The 20,312-nt window shown below is 36.0% G+C and overlaps 1 protein-coding gene across 1 annotated transcript; it reads right to left on the reverse strand.

Moving 5' to 3' along the window:
• Positions 1 to 4,317: 4,317 nt before the first annotated feature.
• EQTN (equatorin) lies at positions 4,318 to 19,232 on the reverse strand (the record flags this gene model as incomplete). Its single annotated transcript, XM_079112189.1, has 7 exons — positions 4,318 to 5,737; positions 6,776 to 7,040; positions 11,181 to 11,249; positions 12,919 to 13,005; positions 16,592 to 16,783; positions 17,014 to 17,043; positions 19,220 to 19,232. 7 exons carry the CDS (start codon positions 19,230 to 19,232, stop codon positions 5,446 to 5,448), a joined length of 948 nt encoding a protein of 315 aa, XP_078968315.1. The 3' UTR covers positions 4,318 to 5,445.
• Between the last annotated feature and the right edge of the window lie 1,080 nt (positions 19,233 to 20,312).

Genomic DNA, 20,312 nt, shown 5'->3' on the forward strand with positions numbered 1-20,312 from the left:
TTTCAAGGTTTGCCCACCTGATGAAACAGCCGTTCTGGCCCCTTCCATCCTGAAGACAAACTTGAAAGAGTAAAGCCCTGGGTCCATCACTCTAGAGTAAAGTGAGCTTTGCCAGTGGAAGGTACATCTGGCCCTTCTTCAGATCCTGCCTGAACCTGCACCTTGGCAGAGAATCTCAAAATAACATATTCAAAGAATAATACAATTAAGATAATTGACGATGAGGATATTGCTAACTTAAAGGAATCTAATGATTCCTGGGTACAAATGGTATTGAATGATAGAGTTCCCTTCAACTATGTCTGGGCTGGACAGTTATGCTGGTATAATTGTAAGTACATCCTGCTGCTTGTACATTGATATCTCAAGTAGAAATGAGCATTGATAAAACTAGATAATAGGCTACTTGACTCCAAAAGACTTTAGAATATGAAACTCCTTTTCTACAAGGAGTAGAATTGTTTTCAGACTTATTTGCTTGGATGCCATCTGGGAACAGATCCATCCTTGAAGGAATGTTTAAATTACAGAAGGACATTTCATACTGCTGAAGGGAACCATAAATCAGGAAGATATAACGATCGTAAATATTTATGCCCCAAACAACAGCGCATCCATGTACATTAGACAAAGCTTTCTCAATTCCAGGAATCGAATAGGCCATAACACAATAATTCTGGGTGACTTTAACACAGTGCTGTCACCACTGGATAGATATTCCAAACGAAAACAAAACAAAGAAACCATAAAAATAACACAATCAATAACTTAGACTTAACAGACATATATAGAATATTCCATCCATCAACAAGTGAATACACTTTCTTCTCAGAAGCACATGGGATCCTTCTCTAAATAGACCATATGTTATGCCACAAAGCAGCCCTTAGTAAATACCAAAAAAAGTAGAAATACTACCTTGTATTCTATCGTATGATAATGGAATGAAATTAGAAATCAATGATAAAATAAAAATCAGAAACTACTCCAACACCTGTACACTAAATAATATACTATTGAATGAAGCATGGATAACAGAAAACATCGGGGAGAAGATAAAAAAGTTCTTAGAGGTAAATGAGAATGATGATACAACACATCAAAATCTCTGAGACACTGTGAAAGCAGTAGTAAGAGGAAAGTTCATTGAATGGAGCACATTCAAGAAAAGAATAAAAAGTCAACAACTAGATGACCTTACATTACATCTCAAAGCCCTAGAAAAAGAAGAACAGAAAAACACCAAAAGTAGTAGAAGACAGGAAATAATTAAAATCAGAACTGAAATCCATGAAATTGAAACAAAAGAGACAATTCAAAAAACTGACAAAACAAAAAGTTGGTTCTTTGAAAATGTAAACAAAATAGCCACACTGACAAAGAGAATGAGAGAGAAAACTCAAATTACTAAAATTTTTGATGAAAAAGGAAATCTCATGACAGACAACACTGAAATAAATAACACAATTAGAAGCTACTTTGAAAATCTATGCTCCAACAAAATATAAAATGTTAAAGACATCAACAAATTTCTAGAGACATATGATTCTTCCAAACTGAACCAGGAGGACATACAATATAAACAGATCAATTTCAAGCAATGAAATAGAAGAAGTCATCAAAAGCCTACCAACCCAAAAAAGCCTGTGACCAGACAGATTCTCAGCTGAGTTCTACAAGACCTTCAAAGAGAAACTTATACCAATATTCCTCAAAGTATTTCATGAAGTATAAAAGGAGGAAACCCTTCCAAATTCATTCTATAAGTCTAGGATCATTCTGATACCAAAACCAGACAAAGATGCATCAAGAAAAAAAAAAACTTTATGCCAATATTTCTGATGAATATAGATGCAAAAATCCTTAACAAAATTCTGGCAAATTGCATACAAAAACATATTAAGGAGATAGTGCATCATGATCAAGTGGGGTTCATCTCAGAGATGCAAGGTTGGTTCAACATCCGGAAATCAATATATGTAATTCATCATGTCAATAGACTTAAGATTAAGACTCATATGATTATTTCAATAGATGCAGAGAGAGAATTTGACAAAATACAACACCACTTCATGCTCAAAACACTAGAAAAAATAGGGATAGTAGGAATATACCTCAACATTGTAAAGGCTATTTATGCTAAGCCCACAGCCAATATCATTCTTAATGGAGAAAAACTGAAAGCATTCCCTTTAAAAACTAGAACAAGACAGGGATACTCTCTTTCACCACTTCTATTCAACATTGTGCTTGAAATACTAGCCAGAGCAATTAGACAGACCAAAGAAATTAAAGAGATACAAATAGGAAAAGAAGTACTCAAGCTGTCCCTATTTGCCAATGACATGATTCTATATTTAAAGAATCCAAAAAACTCCACCAGAAAACTTCTAGACCTAATAAATGAATTCAGCAAAATAGCAGGATATAAAATCAACACACATAAATCTAATGCATTTCTATTCATAAGCGATGAATGATCTGAAAGAGATATGAGGAAAACATCTCTGTTCACAATAGCCTCTAAAAAATAAAACACTTGAGAATCGATCTAACAGAAGAGGTGAAAGGCCTCTACAATGAAAACTATAGAACATTAAAGAAAGAAATTGAAGATGATCTTAAAAGATGGAAAGATCTCTCACATTCTTGGATAGGCAGAATTAATATTATCAAAATGGCCATACTTCCAAAGATGCTATACAGATTTAACACAATTCCAATTAAAATCCCAATGACATTCCTAATAGAAATAGAGAAAGCAATCATGAAATTCATCTGGAAGAACAAAAGACCCAGAATAGCCAAAGCAATCCTGGGCAGGAAGAGTGATGCAGGAGGTATCACAATATCAGACCTTAAACTCTACTATAGAGAAATAGCAATAAAACGGCATGGTATTGGCACCAAAATAGGTAGACCAATGGTACAGAATAAAAGACACATATACAAACCCACATAAGTACAGTTATCTCATACTAGACAAAGGAGCCAAAAACAAACAATGGAGAAAAGATAGCCTCTTCAATAGATGGTGCTGGCAAAACTGAAATCCATATGCAGTAAAATGAAATTAAACTCCTACCTCTCACCCTGTACAAAACCCAACTCAAAATGGATCAAGGATCTAGGAATTAGACCTGAGACCCTTCACCAAATAGAAGAAAAAGTAGATCCGAATCTTCATCATGTTGGCTTAGAACCACAATTCCTTTAGAAGACCCCCAGAGTACAAGAAATAAAAGCAAGAATCAATAAATAGGATGGACTCAAACTAAAGAGCTTTTTCCTAGCCAAAGAAATAATCAATAATGTGAAAAGAAAGCCTACAGAGTGGGAGAAAATCTTTTCCACACACACTTCAGACAGTGCACTAATCTCCAAAATTTATACAGAACTTAAAAATCTTTACACCAAAAATACAAAGAACCCAATCAATAAATGGGCTAAGGAACTGGGCAGACACTTCACAGAAGAAGATATATAGGTGACCAACAAATATATGAAAAAGTGCTCATTATCCCTAGTAATTAGAGAAATGCAAATTAAAACCACCCTAAGATTTCATCTAACTCCAATTATAATGGCTATTATCAAGAACACAAGCAATAATAAGCGTTGGTGTGGATGTGGGAAAAAAAGGCACTCTCCTACATTGCTGGTGGAATTACAAATTGGTGCAGCCACTCTAGAAAGCAGTATAGAGATTCCTCAAAAAACTTGGAATGGACCCACCATTTGACCCAGCTATTCCACTCCTTGATTTAAAATCAGCATACTACAGTGATGCAGCCACATTGATGTTCATAGCGGCTCAATTCACAATAGCTAGATTGTGGAACCAACATAGATGGCCTTCAGCAAATGAATGGATAAAGAAACTGTGGTATATATACACAATAGAATATTACTCAGTCATAAAGAAGAATAAAATTATGGCATTTTCTGGTAAATGGATGAAGTTGGAGAATATCACATGCTAAGTGAAATAAACGAATCCCAAAAAGCAAAGGTCAAATGTTTTCTCTGATGAGTGGATGATGAATAATAATGGGTGCGGGGTGGGGGGTGTCAAGAGAAGAATGGAGGAACTTTGGATGGTGTAGAGGAAAATGGGGTGGGAGGGGGTGGGGGAAGGAAAGATAGTAGAATGAAACAGACATTATTACCCTATGTACACATATGATTACATGAATATGGTGTGAATCTCCATTGTGTATAACATAGAAATGAAAAGATGTACCCCATGTGTGTACAATAAATCAAAATGCAATCTGTAAAAATAAAAAAAAATGAGGGTTAACACTCCTAATAATAATAATGGGAGCCTACATAAGGTTTTATTGTATTATACATACAAAAGTTATGCAAATAAATGCCTTTGACCACCTTTCCCTAAGGAAAAATAAATGGAAACAAAAATTACGTATTTCAACATGTCAAAGCCTTCCATTCTAAAAACCTCCATTCTTCCCCATTTAGCAGGAAGTAACCAGAATAGAGTCAATGCCCTGCTTCCCACAGAAAGGTAACAAAGGATTGACAGCGGGGAATCCTAACAGTGACCACTCCTTCAGGAGCTGTCCTTGGCAGTTACTTTTTCTTCCTCTCCCTTTGACATTTTTGCAAGGTGACTTCCCCTTCTTAATCCTTTTGACATCTCATCTCTTTTCCCTAGTGTTCTAAATTCTAAAGAATAACCCCTTTAAATGGTTAAGATGTTAACTGCTATATAATCTTTCATTAGATGTACAGAACCCAGAACATCTGGTGACCTTCAGGTAATAGGAGAATATACAATGCCCCCCTCGTTCTTTTAATTCTACGTATCAACTAAAGCAAAGCATATACACAGTGGTGAGGGTTAATTTGCATAAAATAAATGTTTGTTTCTAAAGAATTATAAGAACTAGTCCTAAGAGTTTGAGGTCCATTGCAATGTTCCAGAGAAGAAGGAAAAAGGGAACACATGCCCTGGGTTTAAAGACCTCCCTCAGGCTGGGGTTGTACCTCAGCGGTAGAGCACTTGCCTAGCCTGTGTGAGGCACTGGGTTCCACCCTCAGCACCACATACAAATAAATAAAGGTATTATGTCCATCTACAACTAAAAAATATTTTTAAAAAAAAATAGACCTCACTCATCATATAGCCTTCCTGCCTTTGTCTGCCTTTGTCTTCCTATAAAAGCCCTTTATCCTCTGTATTCCCAAAGATGGAGCTTTGAAGACAGTAGTCCCCTCCATCTTTCAAGGTGCTGGATCTCAAAAAGCCTGCTTCATTCCAACCACCTCTCACCAACCAATAATTGGTTTTCAAGTGATAAGCATTCCAGACCTTAGTCTGATAAAATAGACACCAGAAATTAAATGTCTCAGCAATTTCAAAATGATGACATTAATGTGAGACACAAAGATCTTTTTTTATGACAAAAGAATTAAAGTTATCTATTTCTCTGCATGAATTTCCTCACTCAGTTCCTCATGGTTAATTAGTAAACATGATGCCTCAATTAAGCCTGCATCATTTGAGCATGTAGAAATCACATCTGTTATGTTTTTAGATTTTGATATTCTTGTTCTTGATGTTTTCAGGTCTGAAGAATCGGCATACAAATATGTGCTGCTGTCTTCTGCACTCTTAGAAAAAGATGTATCTGATACTCCTTCTGATGGATGAAAGTAAGATAGGGTTGCCAGCTCTGGGTTGATGGAGTATTGACTGTCATAACTTTTATAACTGAAAAAAAAAAAGAACATAGAAAAAAAATGTTTTTAAGTGTGTACATTTGTAACTCATCTTAAAAAGGTATTTATAAAAAATAAAATATAACAGAATTGGAATATAATTGTCCGACGTATTAGTTCATCAAATGATATAAATGACATAGCTTGTCTTTAATAGCAATTTTATTATATTTAATACATGTGTGGATGAAGTAGTTTTAAATCTCAAGACTAGAATTTAGAAACCAACTTACTGAAACAGTTCCAAAAATGGTGGAACATGCCTGTAATCTCAGCTATTTGGGAGGCTGAGGCAGGAGAATCATAAGTTCCAGGCTAGCCTGGGCAACTTAGCAAGACCGTGTCTCAAAATAAAAAAATAAAAAGGGCTGGAGTATAGCTCAGTGGTAAAATGTCCCTGGATTCAATCACCAATACCACTAAATAGAAGAAAAAATATTTTTTAAAAATTAAAGATTAAAAAGAAACACGTAAAATGACAGATTAAGAGGGATTAAATACTTTGCATCAGAGAGTTTTAATGGACTAAAGAAATACGTAATTTATCTAAAATACAACAATCAAAAGAATTACTGTTAACCATGAACATTAAGCAATTGTTAGGATTTTTGAAAATAATCTGTTACAAGGTGTGAAAGAAATTTAAAAAAACAATCCCCTTTTTCAGGTTTTTCTTGAATTTAATTTATTTTTATGAGAAAAGAACAAATGGATAAACCTCAAAGTATAAATGAGACAGAGGATTTACTTTTCTTAAAGAATATTGGGCAAGGCTTGCTCGAATGAAAAAATGTTAGATCCTAAGATGATAAGCTATCTAGAAGGGAATATATAGCCCTATTGCTGATGATTTAAAATATTGGGAAGATGTCCCCATGCTCCTTTGGAATAGAGGAAATGGAGTCAAACTGAAAGCCCGATAGCTCCATTATTTGGGCATTACATTATGCTAACAATTTACTCAGGACAGGATGGACTGAGCTTGACAGCACGCATCAGTTATGAACACTGCAGAAGTTGGCAGGCTTACCTCAGCTGCTTCAGTTTGTACAGTGTGGCACTACAGAATGCCAGGAGAGTGACAAATAGGAAAAGGGTCATCAACGAGATGCCCAGCATTAATTTGATCTTAATTTCCTCTAGCTCTGACGATTTGCTTCTTCCTTTTGTAGAGTTGATATCAGAACCTGACAGGAAAGAAAGAAAATAGAATGGAGAAGAATGGATTCTTGATGTTTTCCTGGAGGATTTGAATGGTAGAAGATGCAGAGAGGCCCCCACCACCCACAGATCCACTGCTCATTCTCCTACCACAGGCAATGCAGAGAGAAGGCTCCTTCCCACGTCAGGCACTCCTTCCTCTTTAACCTTCACAGCACTCTTGAAGGAGCTGTCCTTAGCTCCATTTTACAGGATCTCAGCAGTTCATGAATTTTCCCATTGCACACAGCTAGTAAGTGGCAGAGTCTGGCTTGAAACCCAGGTTACCAGATGTCAAAATGTGTATGCAGCAGACTTTCTCCCTGACTTTACTAGAAACCAGTTTAAGTAATCTATCATCCCTGAAGAGATGACTATTAATATGATCAATGTACACGCAAGGAACTAGTGCTTCAGAAGAGAAGAGTGATGTTCTACTGTTGCAACATGTACTGGTTGTTCTTTGAAATAGAATGATGATGTATGCAGGCCTTCTCATTGAGGCTTCAGGGCTGTTTGCCTTTAATTACTGAGATGATTAAATCTGGTGTACTTGACATTGCATCAAGAAATGCAAACAATATTTTTAACTTGGTAAAATAAGTTAAATCAAAGGATGATGTCAAGAATGTTATTAAAACTAGGAATGGAACTTTAGATTACATACAGGGAAATGAGAGGGAGGGGGTATGAAAAATAGTGGAATGAGACAGACATCATTACCCTATGTACATGTATGATTACACGAATGGTATGAATATACGTTGTGCACAAGAGAAACGATATGATGTACCCCATTTGTGCACAATGAATCAAAATGCAACCTGTAAAAAATTAAAAAATAATATATATTGCAAAAAAACCCCCCAAAACTAGTAATGAAAAGGCCTCTTTACTGCCAGATCATATCTTTTCCTGAATATTCATCTGACTTAATAAACTTTATTGAATGACTTTAGATGACAAGGTTGTCACTTCTTCCCTTTATCACAGTTCTTCCCACCCCCATTCCAAATGTTTCAAGGGTCTTCCTTGTACTTAATAGTTAATAAGTAATGACAAATTCCCATGGTTAAGCTCTCTGAATGTAAAACTTAAAATGGTCAAAGTGTGATCTTAGACCATGTGGAAGGAAATGTATAGCGCAGTCAATATCTGTTAGGGAGTTTTAGACCAATTATTTGGAGAGTAATCCAACAAATTGTTAAAATGGACAACTCTCCTAAGTTGTTTTTCTGCCTCCTGAAAGGGTCTTTATAAAGAGGTTTGTTCATAGTACATTTATCAAGGTCATAGTCAGAAACAGAGAAGAGTTTGGAATTCCTAATCACTGAAATAGCCAGTTACAGGTGCGAGCAGATTTTTGCTCTGAGCCTCAGTTTCGTTCTCTACAAAATGGAGATAAAATCCCCAGCATCGCAAAAAAAAAAAAAAAAAAAAAAAAAATGGAGATAAAACCAACTTCACGGAGTTGCTGTGAGGACTGACATAATAATGCAGCAAAAGGACAAGAATACTCAGTTTGTTTTTAGCAAATGACAGAAAATCAATCAAGCAACATTTAATCACTTCAATTAAGGAAGAGAAATGACAAGGCATTTCTAAAATGACCCAGACTTAGTGATCCCTGTGTATAACATTTCTAAACAAAAAAGACTCACTCCATTTTCTTGAAGTACCACAAGGCAAATGGCGACATTCTTCAAATAATTCAGTACAGAACTGAAGTGACAGGTCTTGGATTTATCACCAGATAATTTCATTTTCCACCATTTTTTGTAGGACAGGCATTCAGGGGAAAATTAACACATTGCTTTTTCATGAAAGTGTCCATTCGAATGAGGAGTTGTTTTAAAAAAATGCAATTACTCCATTAATGTAAAGTGTATTTAGCAACAGGAAGTCATTCCTTACTGGTGAGAGGGTGCCATAGTATAGTCACTCTAGAGGACAGTTTGGTAGTTTCTTACAAAACTAAGTTGTGTATAATATTTCAATGGTGGGCACAGAATATTGTACATTTGTCAAAACCCAAAGAACTGTACAATACAAAGTGTGAACCTTAATGTGAACTATGAACTTTAGTCAATAATACTGTATCAATCTTACTTCAGGAACTTTAGCAAATGTGACGCACCAATGCAAGCTGTTAATAATAGGGGAAACTGAAGGTAGGTAGGATGTGGGACCTCTCTGTACTTTAAGCTAAACTTTTCCTTAAACCTAAAATTCCTCTGCAATTAAAGCTTCATTTTTTAATAAAAGACTGCATTCTCTGTATTTTCACTCACCTATTACTCTATTTTGTGTCTCTGGTTCAGGAATAGGAGCTATGAAGCAGTCATCTGCAAACTGGTAACTGGAGAAGAATATTCAGGAACCGTAACTCTCCTAAAACAGGAAATGTCCTCTCTCATGTGATGCTGGCCACCAGGACACCCTCCTGCATACACTACACTTTTCTAGGGAAAATAATATTGCCCAGAGACACTAAAACATGTATTTGTGTATCTGTCCTGTGTTCTTACCTGGAATTGGTTGAAATAATTGATCTCTATCATCCATCCTGTCTGTTGTTCCATTTATAGCTGTTAAAACAATAGATTGGTGTTATGGCAAATAGCAATCTCTAGGTAAAATTAATGTATGTGTATGATTTGTGTGTTTACATAGGAGGAAGGGCCTGTTCTCAGTATTCATGGTAGTTATGTTCTGTAGAGTAAACAGAACTCTAACTCTGGCTTGAAGAAAGCTTATCTAACACATATATCTTCTCCATGAGGCACATCACCGCCTTCTTGCATTTAGGAAAATTAACTAGCCAATTTAACACTACTGTTGGGGGCCCCGCTCAAGAGATGACTGAGTGTACTTGTCAGGAGATTAAAAATATTTGAAGTTCTGCTGATGTCCAAATGGCCTTGAAGATGCTGAAAATATGGATTTTTGAGTGACAAAGGGATGATGGTGAGTAGATAATACAGAATATACAGAATTTGCAAACAGTGAGGATTGATAGATCAGGGTATATTTTCAACATTTAGCATGCATAGATATCTGCATGGTACATATATTTATATGTAAATATATCTACGTGAACATACATTTATTTATACATGCATGCATAGACTGGTTTGTACAGGTGTGCCTATATATTTATGATACACATACAAATTTTGTGCATGCATTTATCTTGATAGATCCTTTGTATCTCTGTGTGTTTTTGTGCACCCTATTGCAAACACAGAGAAGGACTATATTATGCAGAATCTTATTTAAAACTTTAATCATGAATTAAACTGAATTACTAGATTTTAGCCTCTGTAGGAGAATAAAGGTTTTGTGGGAGTGGATCAGAAACTGTTGTCAGTACCTCTCTGGGTTTGTTTTGGTATTTACTATTACATAATATTACATTACAAAATATTGATGTATTAATTCTTACCACTAGAAATATTTAGACTGATATTGACTTTCTTATATAAGATTTTAGAGAACCAAATCATTTTTTTCCAGCTGCCTACTGTATGAATTTACCTCTTGCTAATATTGTCCAAAATGCAGGCACATTTGTGGTTATTTCTGTGGGGAAAAAAAATGACAGGTAAGAAAAAGTTGTCTTAAATCAGACACCTAGTTCAAGAATTTAGAGAAGAGCCATCCTGTGTTGTTACAGTTTTACAAATATTTCTTAAAGAACAATAATCTTGGCAGGAATGTAAAGTAGTGGTGTTGATTTTATAATTTCACAATCCCTCTCTAACAATAATTTAGGAAGCTGTAATGATTGACTGTAGCAAAGATACATTTATTCCTCAAGCAGGTACTGATTTTTATATTATTATTAAATTACATTTAAATATATTTGATACATTGATGTGTATATAAATATAAACTCAGATATGTAAATGTAAATATATTTATATTAATAAATGTTTTATTTTATACACTTATAAATACATTCATTTATGAATGTGTATTTTATGTAGATACGAACATAATACTTTTTTAAAATAAAATTTCTAAAATGCTCAGTACCTATTCCTTCCCCAAAACATCTGAAACTTGCTTAGACATTTACCACTTAAAAGATTTTATAGTGACTTTAAAATGTAGTAGTATGAATTCTTTAAGCATGCAATTCCTTTACATAATGCTCAGAGTGGTGAAACTTATCATCTAAAATCATATAATGACATGATCCAGATATGAATACAGTAGAGTAGTTTTAATACTTGGTCTTTTTTTACGAAAGTATTTTTCTTCAGTGATGAGTGCTTCACTTTTTGCGCTGGCCATTTTATCTAGGAAAAGGAATCAAGAATTATCAGTACTGAAAATGTTGGCTAATCATCTGTGATTAAGCATATTTCGAAGCAAAAATGCAACACAGACAAGGAGAGAGAAGGAAGAGAAAGATGATGTTTTCTAGAAATAACTTACAGAGGAGAAAGGAGAAGGCACACTGAAGAACGAGATTTTGTGATGACGAGCTGCCTGAGGTGGGGTTAACATACCTATGACTTGAGAGAGAGGAAAAGCAGGGCACAGGGCCACAGGGCCACAGGGCCTCTAGAGGTCTGGGAGACCTGCTGGCTGAGACACTTGGCTTCAAATGAAATGATACCTGCCGTCCAGCCTGGTTGCTGTTCAGTGTGATGACATGAAGAGGAGGCACCTGGAGTGTCCTTGTCATTTGCAAACAGAGTTTGGGATATAAGGATCTGGGACTGCACACGGGATCTGCAGGCCCATTCAGCACACATCTCAGTTGTAATGTGTCTGTCTGGAGGTGCATCACTGAGAGAGGGTGTGGGGACAATTGTGACTGGAGGCCCATTTTCCCCCATGCAGTTGGCAATACTGGTTAACTGCTGAATGCAGGAGCCAGTGTAAGTTCCATATGGAGTTCAAACCTTCCCAGGAGTGGGGGTTGAACAGAGAGGCAGAATAAATCCAGACTGAGCCCACAAACCCATTTCAGGCATCCTGCTGACAAGGGAGGGTGGAAAGGGAAGCCCATTACTGGAGCTGATGCTGATTCAGGTGGGACTCAAATGAATGGTAAGTAATCTTGAAAGTCTGCTAGGCAATCATCTCCTCTTCTTGGGAGAGGAACAGCTGGTGACATCAGAACACCCCCTTTCCCTCCCAGCCTTAGGGACTATACTTGGGCCAGTGAGCTTCAAAGTTATCCAGGAGATCTCCACTGCCTGAAGGGACTGTCCTCTAGGGCATTCCTACCATGCCAGAGTGTCTCCTCTGTCACAGTCCTCTTAAACCCTTATCCCTAGCCAACTTTCTGTGACAATCCCCTGGGGGCCTGGACTGTGGGAGTACAAGTGAGGGTTTGGACATCTTTTTCTTGAATCCTGTGGTTCTCAGTAGCCCACATCCTGAGGAGTTTTGAGCTACCTGCACTGCTTGAGAGCTGGCTCTCTGGATCTTGTTGCACATACCTCAAGATGTTTGCTGGGCACAAGCCAGATTTCCAGGAGGGACTGACTATCTAATTAATGTTTGCCTTGGAAATGTCACTATCTCACAGAGTTTGGAATTGCTCAGAAATATTCCATTATTGCCAATGCTTACTTATAATTAGGTAAAAAAAAAAAAAGAGCAAAAATGTAGGTTGAATAAGGATGCACAATTTCCTAGAATCTTCGATTCAGTTATTTGATTTTTCTTTCCATGTAGACCCAAAATATGAGGTTTGGAATTGTAAGAGCCTCTCTGTCTTTTGAAATTATCCAGGCAATGCAGGCAATGAACATGAGCCTCAAAGGTAGAGCATGGGAGGAAGTATAAGGAAAACCCTAAGGATAACCCAGAAGTAGCTGGGTCCCTGCCTCATAGCATCTACTATACAGGGCGAATTTTAATTTTATTTAGGAACAACTTCTTTCCTACACACCACCCTCTAGTGGTTCCTTAAGGACTTTCACATGTACAACAGTGCCTTTCAGTACTTACAGTGCTTTACAGCATATCTCAGACCGGTTGTTGCCGTGACAGTTATTTCAGACTCTGTACCATGTGGATTTTTTGTGGTGAACACATCTAAAAACATAAAATTGAAAGTCTTCAGCAACCAGCTAAGTAACTTTTTTTTGTTGTTTGGTAGTGGGTATTGAACTCAGAGTCACTTCACCACTGAGCAACATCCCCAACACTTTTTGTATTATATTTAGAGACAGGGTCTCACTGAGTTGCTCAAGGCCTCACTAAATTGGTGAGGCTGGCTTTGAACTCATGATCCTCTTGCCTCAGCCTCCGGAGCTCCGGACCTCAGCCTAAATAACTTCTTGTTTATTAAAATTTTTTCTCACAGAATTTTTTCCTTAAAATATATTTACTAATTTTTTAAAATTATAAAATATTTGAGTCATTTTTCATCTTCAAAGAAAGAAAGGAAGGAAGGAAGAATGAATGTGGGGAGGGACACACAGGGCACAGTAATACACAGCAGTAATCCAGCTACTTGGGAGACTGAGGTAGGAGAATCACATTTCCAGGTCAACATGTGCTATTTAATGGGATCCCGTCTCAATATAAATAAAACAGGGATGGAGAATTAGCTCAGTGATAGAGCACCTGCTTCACATTTACAAGTCCCTACATTCAATCCCAAGTACTGCAGAAACAAAAACAAAATGAAAGTGGGACAAGGGTCAAACAGGAAATTCACATGGAAAAAAGCCAAACTAGTATGCCTAAGCTGAATGACTCTAAGAAACAGTTATTGAGGAAATTCTTGGAAAAAATATGCTGGTTCAGAAGAGATGCCAAAATAGATTTGTACACATGCCATATAATCATTTTACTGATTACTGTCAAAAAACAAAGAAGAAACATTCATCTGAATGTGAGACTATGGAACACTTCAGCTTAAAAACCACGCAGTTCAACAACAAAAACGTCTCCCACATAAACTTCCATTTACATATGTACATGAAGAATGCTACCCTAAAAGTCATCTATGGGGTTGGTTACAGTTCAGAGCTAATGAACATATTCACTCAACCGAGGGATAAAAATAAATTGGGGCAAGATGGCAAACTGAACATTTATAAACATGTGTCTCTTCTTTCCAAAATCTCATGGATGATAGAAAAGTTTGAGCACACATGAATACATGTGCATGTTTAATAATTAAACAATGTCTTAATTTCCTTAAGCAGACACACACATGAAAAAGATGGTACCATTAACATACATAATTTTTATGGAATTCCTGAGGTACATCTATGGAAAAATAAGAAAACTAAAAAACAATCACAGGCCGACATTCCTGTTGTGAGTTAAGAAAATATAAAAATTAAAACACCTTAGTATTTCCATGGGAATAGACAGCTCAGATAAAGAACAATAAAAAGAGCAACAATGGACTCAATTTCACCTGACAATGGGATAATATCAAATGGAGTCTCACATAAGGAAAGAATCAGTATTAGATAATCAGCTCTCCTCTTTGAAAAAATATGTTTTAACATATATTACACCATACACAAAAATAATTAGATTTAAGGCATAAGAGTTAAAAATTGGAAATGATTATAAAAAGTTAAGACAATATTAACATCTTGGATTGGATAAAGCCTGACTGAGCAAGACATAAAATGTAGAAATTGTAAGGGAATTAACAGAATTGATTTTATAAAACTGGAAATTTCCTCTTTGGTTAAAGATGCTTAACTTTAAAGATAAGCAATGGACTGGAAGAAAATTGTTAATACTTTTATCATAGAAACAAGATGGATATACTATACATAGAGAGCCTTTGCAAATCAATGAAAATTCAAACTTAGAGAAAAATAGACAAGAATATTAACAGGTTGTTAGATATGCATAAATTAAAAATACCTACTAAATATGGAGGAAATACCAATCACAAAAGTAATTAGAGTACAAATTACAAAAGCAATACACTGTGTCACTTATCACACTCAAAATAAAATTATTTGATATTCATCATGGTGAATTTTGGGGATATAAATTGGTGAGTAATTTTTGTAGGGCAATTTGGGGTTATCTACCAATATTTAAAAAGATAAGCCACTTATATTCAACAATTTCAGTATATAGCTTTTAGCCAAAGAGAAATACATCCAAGTGCATACGTAAGAAGAAAGTACAGTGGGAAATTGAACACAATATAATGAGATAATGGATAGATTAATGAACATTTTACAGAATACTACTATGTATCCATTAAAAATAATGAGATAGATGTGAAAAGAGCTCAAGACTTATTAAGTTTAAAAAAGTACTTTGTATAATCTTATTTGTCTTCTGGGTGTATTATGCACAAAATTTGAGAGTTTTTTTTTAATCAAAGTAATTGTCGAATAATTGTCAATTGTCAAATTGATTTATAGATCATGGTTGGTACAAAAAGAGGTATATTCTGAAAAGGATCTACTAGAACAGCTTTGTTCTGCATATCTATATGCAGAGGTGATCCAGAGGTCACCTAGAATTACTCCTGTCTCTGTTCCTGCTATCACACCTCTGTGAGCATTAGGATGTATTATCGCCTACAAAAAAGGAATACTGATTAACATAAGAGAAAACAATAATACAAATTATGATTATAATTTTAAAAGATATATATATATATCTTCATTGCTTTTCTATTTTTCTTTGCTTAGTGTGAATAAGGACCTCAGAATAATTAAATTGATCTTAGTCTTAAGTTTTAATAATAATTTCTTATAAACTTTTCATATTTTAGAATAGTACACCTTATAACAACATGGAAAGGAAGCCCATGTGAAGGAGAGATGAGTTATAAACTGAATTTCAATGGACCTTGCAAACATCTAGAAGTCATCTTGTTATAGGTTGAATTGTGTCCATACCCAGCCCCCCACACCCCACCCAAAAAAAGACCATGCTGAAGTCTTAACTCCTGGTACCTCAGGATGTAGCCTTATTTGGAAACAGGGTTGTTGAAGATGTCATTAAGATGAAGACCACTGCAGTAGGGTGGGCTGGTAAGCAGATGGCTGATGTCCTGACAAGGAGGAGGAAGTGTGCACACAGAGACAGGAAGAACACCCTGTGAAGAGGGTGAGGCAGAGACTGAAGAGAGATCCTGCCACAAGCCCAGGCACACTGGGACTGCAGGAACTGGAAGAGGCAAAGAGGGATCCTCCCCTGGTGGCTTTGGGGAGAGCCTTTACTTGATCCACTACCACTTGGATTTTGGATGTCCAGCCCCCAGAACCATGGGAGAAGAGATTTCCACTGTTTTGAGCCTCTGAGGACTCACTGTGCTGTTTTGTTTCACAAGCCTTGGGGAACCAATACTCACATCTGGATACATTTTGCTTAACTCACCATCAAATCAGGTCAGATTTGACTAATGTGAGTAAGTAGCCACAATGCTGTGATGAACCACAGTAGCTAGAATAATCATCAGGAGAACCCTGGCAAACTTCCAGCATCTCAGTAAACACACTGTAGGAAAATAAGGATTTCATTTTACATGCTGAAAAGTGTATATGGTAAATCAGAATTTAAGAAGTAGGAAACCAAATGATGATGGGTATTTAGAAAGGGGAGTTAAGGCAAATCAAAGCTGTAAAAATCTGTTGTTGTTGCAGTTTTTTTTTATACATTGCTATTAACTTAAAAGTCTTACATTGTTTTATGTCTTTATAATAATTGCCAGTTTTCTCATTAGCAGGAGTATTGTCCATATTCGGTTCTTCATTTTGTATAAATGGAATAATTTCAGAATTTTTATCTTCTTCATTTATGGCAATATTATTGTCCACATTTTCATCTTCTTTATAATAATAATCTTCATCAGAAGAATTTGTGTCAGGGAACTCTAAAAAATATACAACACACCATCAATCAGAAATGTGTTGATTACCTTTGCTACTTTGTTTTTCTCACTGCAATATTTCACAATTTGAGAGAGAGCTTTAAAATCTAAGTTGTGCCATATTGCCCAATAAACTTTACATCATCCTATAGAAATCTGCCACATACCAGTGTTCCATGGTCAAGGGTCATCTTCACATCTACCATTCTGTGATATTTGAAATGTTTACTCACCTTCCGTGTTGGGTTTCAAATTGTTAATCCCTGAGGGAAAAAACCCAGATAAAAAAATAAATAACATAAAACTCATTGGGAAATTGTTGTGATTTATTCAGTGATCTGTGGCTTCTCCTCAGAGCTTCCTTCCTGTGTCACAGGAGGTCCTAAGACTAACTAGAACATTATGATATCACTGCCCGTGGGAGTCAGAATCCTGGAGAGCGTTCCCCAGAGCTTTGTGACTCCATCTCCATATTATTTCATCTTTGGCACTAAAATGGATTTTAGTTTTTTTGTTTCAAATAAACTATTATAAGAGTTTCTTTGAAAGTTAATTAATATGTTTTCAAGAAAGCATGTTAATTACTCGTTCCTGGGTTTTAAAGGATCACTGATAGTCTATATACTAAAATGGAAAGAGACCATTTTGGTTTCATTAAATTACAATATGTTCTTTGGGTAAGTGCAATCAAAATAGGTGCTAAAAACTAGACAGACAAAGCAAGATTCAATCCAAATGCCCTGCAAGTTCTGCTTCATGGAATGTTTGATAATAATTCCTTAGGAAAATTTTATGAAACTCTTCACTTTTGGATTCTAAAGCCTAGATCCTGGATAAAATATATTTGTTTTGTTTCCTATATTTCTATTAACAAAACCCATCTTTTACTTCACATACAGATTGAGAAAGGGATTTGAAATTTAAATGGTCAGAAGAGGACTTAGGAATAAATCGTATCTTCATGGATGATTCATATAATATCATCCATAGATTGTTCATATACTAGCTCAAGTAATAAGCCATCAAGACAAGAAGGAAATGGACTCAATTTTTCTTCATGGAATTAAAGGCTCACCTATCTTCCCATCTCTCAGTTTTACCTACTGTTCATGAGAACCTCTCAACACTCAGAGGCATTTGTCATCAAAATACCACAAGTATCAGGAAAACACAGCATGACTGTGAAAGGACTTGAAAGGTTTTTCAGTGCAGAGAAAGCTCACAAATTAAGTCCAACCTTTGATTTTTCCTGAACGTGTCCGGTGACCTGGAGAGTGGACTCAGCAGAGGAGGAAGAAGCAGAGGGGACTTGTCAAAGAGAAAAGATGTCAGGCAAGCCAGGCTCAGCATGGAAGCCTTAGTCAACCAAAGGCAAGTGGACCCATGGGTAGCCCTGGTTTTCTTTTAGACCCTTTCACTCATTGTCTACTGATAGCAGGGAGGAGGAAAAGAATGTAAACAGAGGGCTGGTAGGCCTTTGGAGGCCTTTCCTGTGGTATCTTTCTAGGCTGCACCCTAGGAAAGGAGAGAGACCTGAAGCCAGCATGCCCCATGGGGCTGCAAACCACCACAGGGTTTTGGAGGACACAGCCAAAAGAAGCTTGGTAAAGCACAGAATTTCCCAGGCAGAGGGGTGGCATCTGATGGAGCCACCAGCTGGACCTGGTGGTACACAGGAGACACAGGCAGCTGGAGACACTTTGACCACTGTGTGTCCAAATCTGCACAGTGTGTGCAAGTACTTGGTAAATGGGTGAAGAGCACACTCTGCTTAGTTCAGGAAGAACTCAAGTGACAAAAGTCAACTTTGTATTTTTGAGCACAAAAGAGAATTTTCTTGTTTCACCCTATATTCCTCTCTCTGCTGGTTAAGCCATTCAGTTTGTGGAAGTGTGTTCTGGCAGCCCTAACCGACTAATACAACAGAGAAAACTTTTGAATTACTGGGAAAAGATTATGGAAACTAATATTGAATGTGTCTTCTCTGAATGTTATGATTTTGACCTGTAATTAGTCTTTCCATAAATATAGATAGACTATTACTCAATATGTTAGAGACTTCTCTCTAAAGGAGTATGTTCATTTTCTTTATAATAAACCATATTTTAATTCTTTAAAGAAAACCTTAAGAAGCCTTCATTGTTAGTGCCCAGAAAGTTTTTAGATTATATTTTCTTATCTATGCCTTGCTTTATTTTCTGTATGATTTCATGTTTCTTGACCACATGTTATAAACCTCTCTATTATTTCTGTGTCTTCTACAATATCACTGGGCTAAGAGTAAGATAACTTATGAGAGTCCTTAGCTCCATTATTTCCTACCGGTACAATCATGGATTAATTACCTCTTCTCTGACTCTGAATTTGCTCATCTGGAAAACGGGAAAATTAAATTACTTAGAAAGTAGATTCTTAAAATATCTCTTGGGTTGGATTTACCTGAATTTGCCATATACTTATGAACTAAAAGTGGCAAGATTTTCATATCTTTTGGGTTGAATTTACTTACTAAATATGTCATGTATATAACAACTAGGAGTGGTAAGATTTTCACTTTTTTTATATATATGGTGAGGATTAAATTCAGAATTACTGTACCCCTGGTTTACATATTCAGCTGTTTTAAAAGTTTTCAATTTTGAGACAGGGTCTCACTTATTTGCCGAGGCTAGCTTAAAGTTGAATTCCTCCTACCTCAGCCTCCAGAGTACCTGATATTACAAGTGTGTGCCACCATGCTCAGCTCATATACCTTTTGTTAAGAAGCAGAGTATACCTGTACCTTACAAGTAGAATGGGCAAAGAAGTTGAAGACATATAAAATTTCAGAAATAAGATAATGTTCCAAAATATTTTACAACATATTTTCAAAGAATGTCAATTTAGTCATTCTTACCTTTAAAATAATTCATTAAATGCAGATAAATTCTACAAGATCTCAATTAGTTGGTGTAGCCCATGAACATAAGCCACAAGGCCTTCCTTAAAATATTAATTTGAATATTATTTTCCTTAAATCTGAATAATAATTTCACACACTACATAAAATAGAATAAATGGTTAGCTCCAACCTTGTAATTTTAAAAATCTAGGAATAATGAACTCCATTTCATCAAAATGGCCAAGGAACGGAGCTTGTATAACTATTTCAGCTAATTCAAGTTACCAAATCATAAAGGATTTTTAATTTTCAAAGAGCAAAAATATCTTGGTAAAATCCAAGGACCCTCTTTTGAATAGAAGGTAATCTCTTTGCTCTCTTTGTGGCACTGTTAGGAATTTATAGTGCCCTGTGGGTTCTCAACTTTTTTGTTTTGTGTGCTCAGTTAGAATATTGAACCCCTGCTTGTGACTAGAATGCAGAGTAGTAACAATATTTCTAGAGCATGACACTGTGAAGGGATGCCACTTTGACAACAATATCACACCAGATTGTGATTTGCAAATTATAAGCAGATCTTCCCATTTGCTGACTTTGATGAAGCAAGCTGCCATTGGGGCAGATCCATGTGGCAAGACATAGAGTGTTCTC

Source organism: Sciurus vulgaris (genome assembly GCF_902686455.1).
Source record: "Sciurus vulgaris genome assembly, chromosome: 15".
Classification (NCBI taxonomy): domain Eukaryota; kingdom Metazoa; phylum Chordata; class Mammalia; order Rodentia; family Sciuridae; genus Sciurus; species Sciurus vulgaris.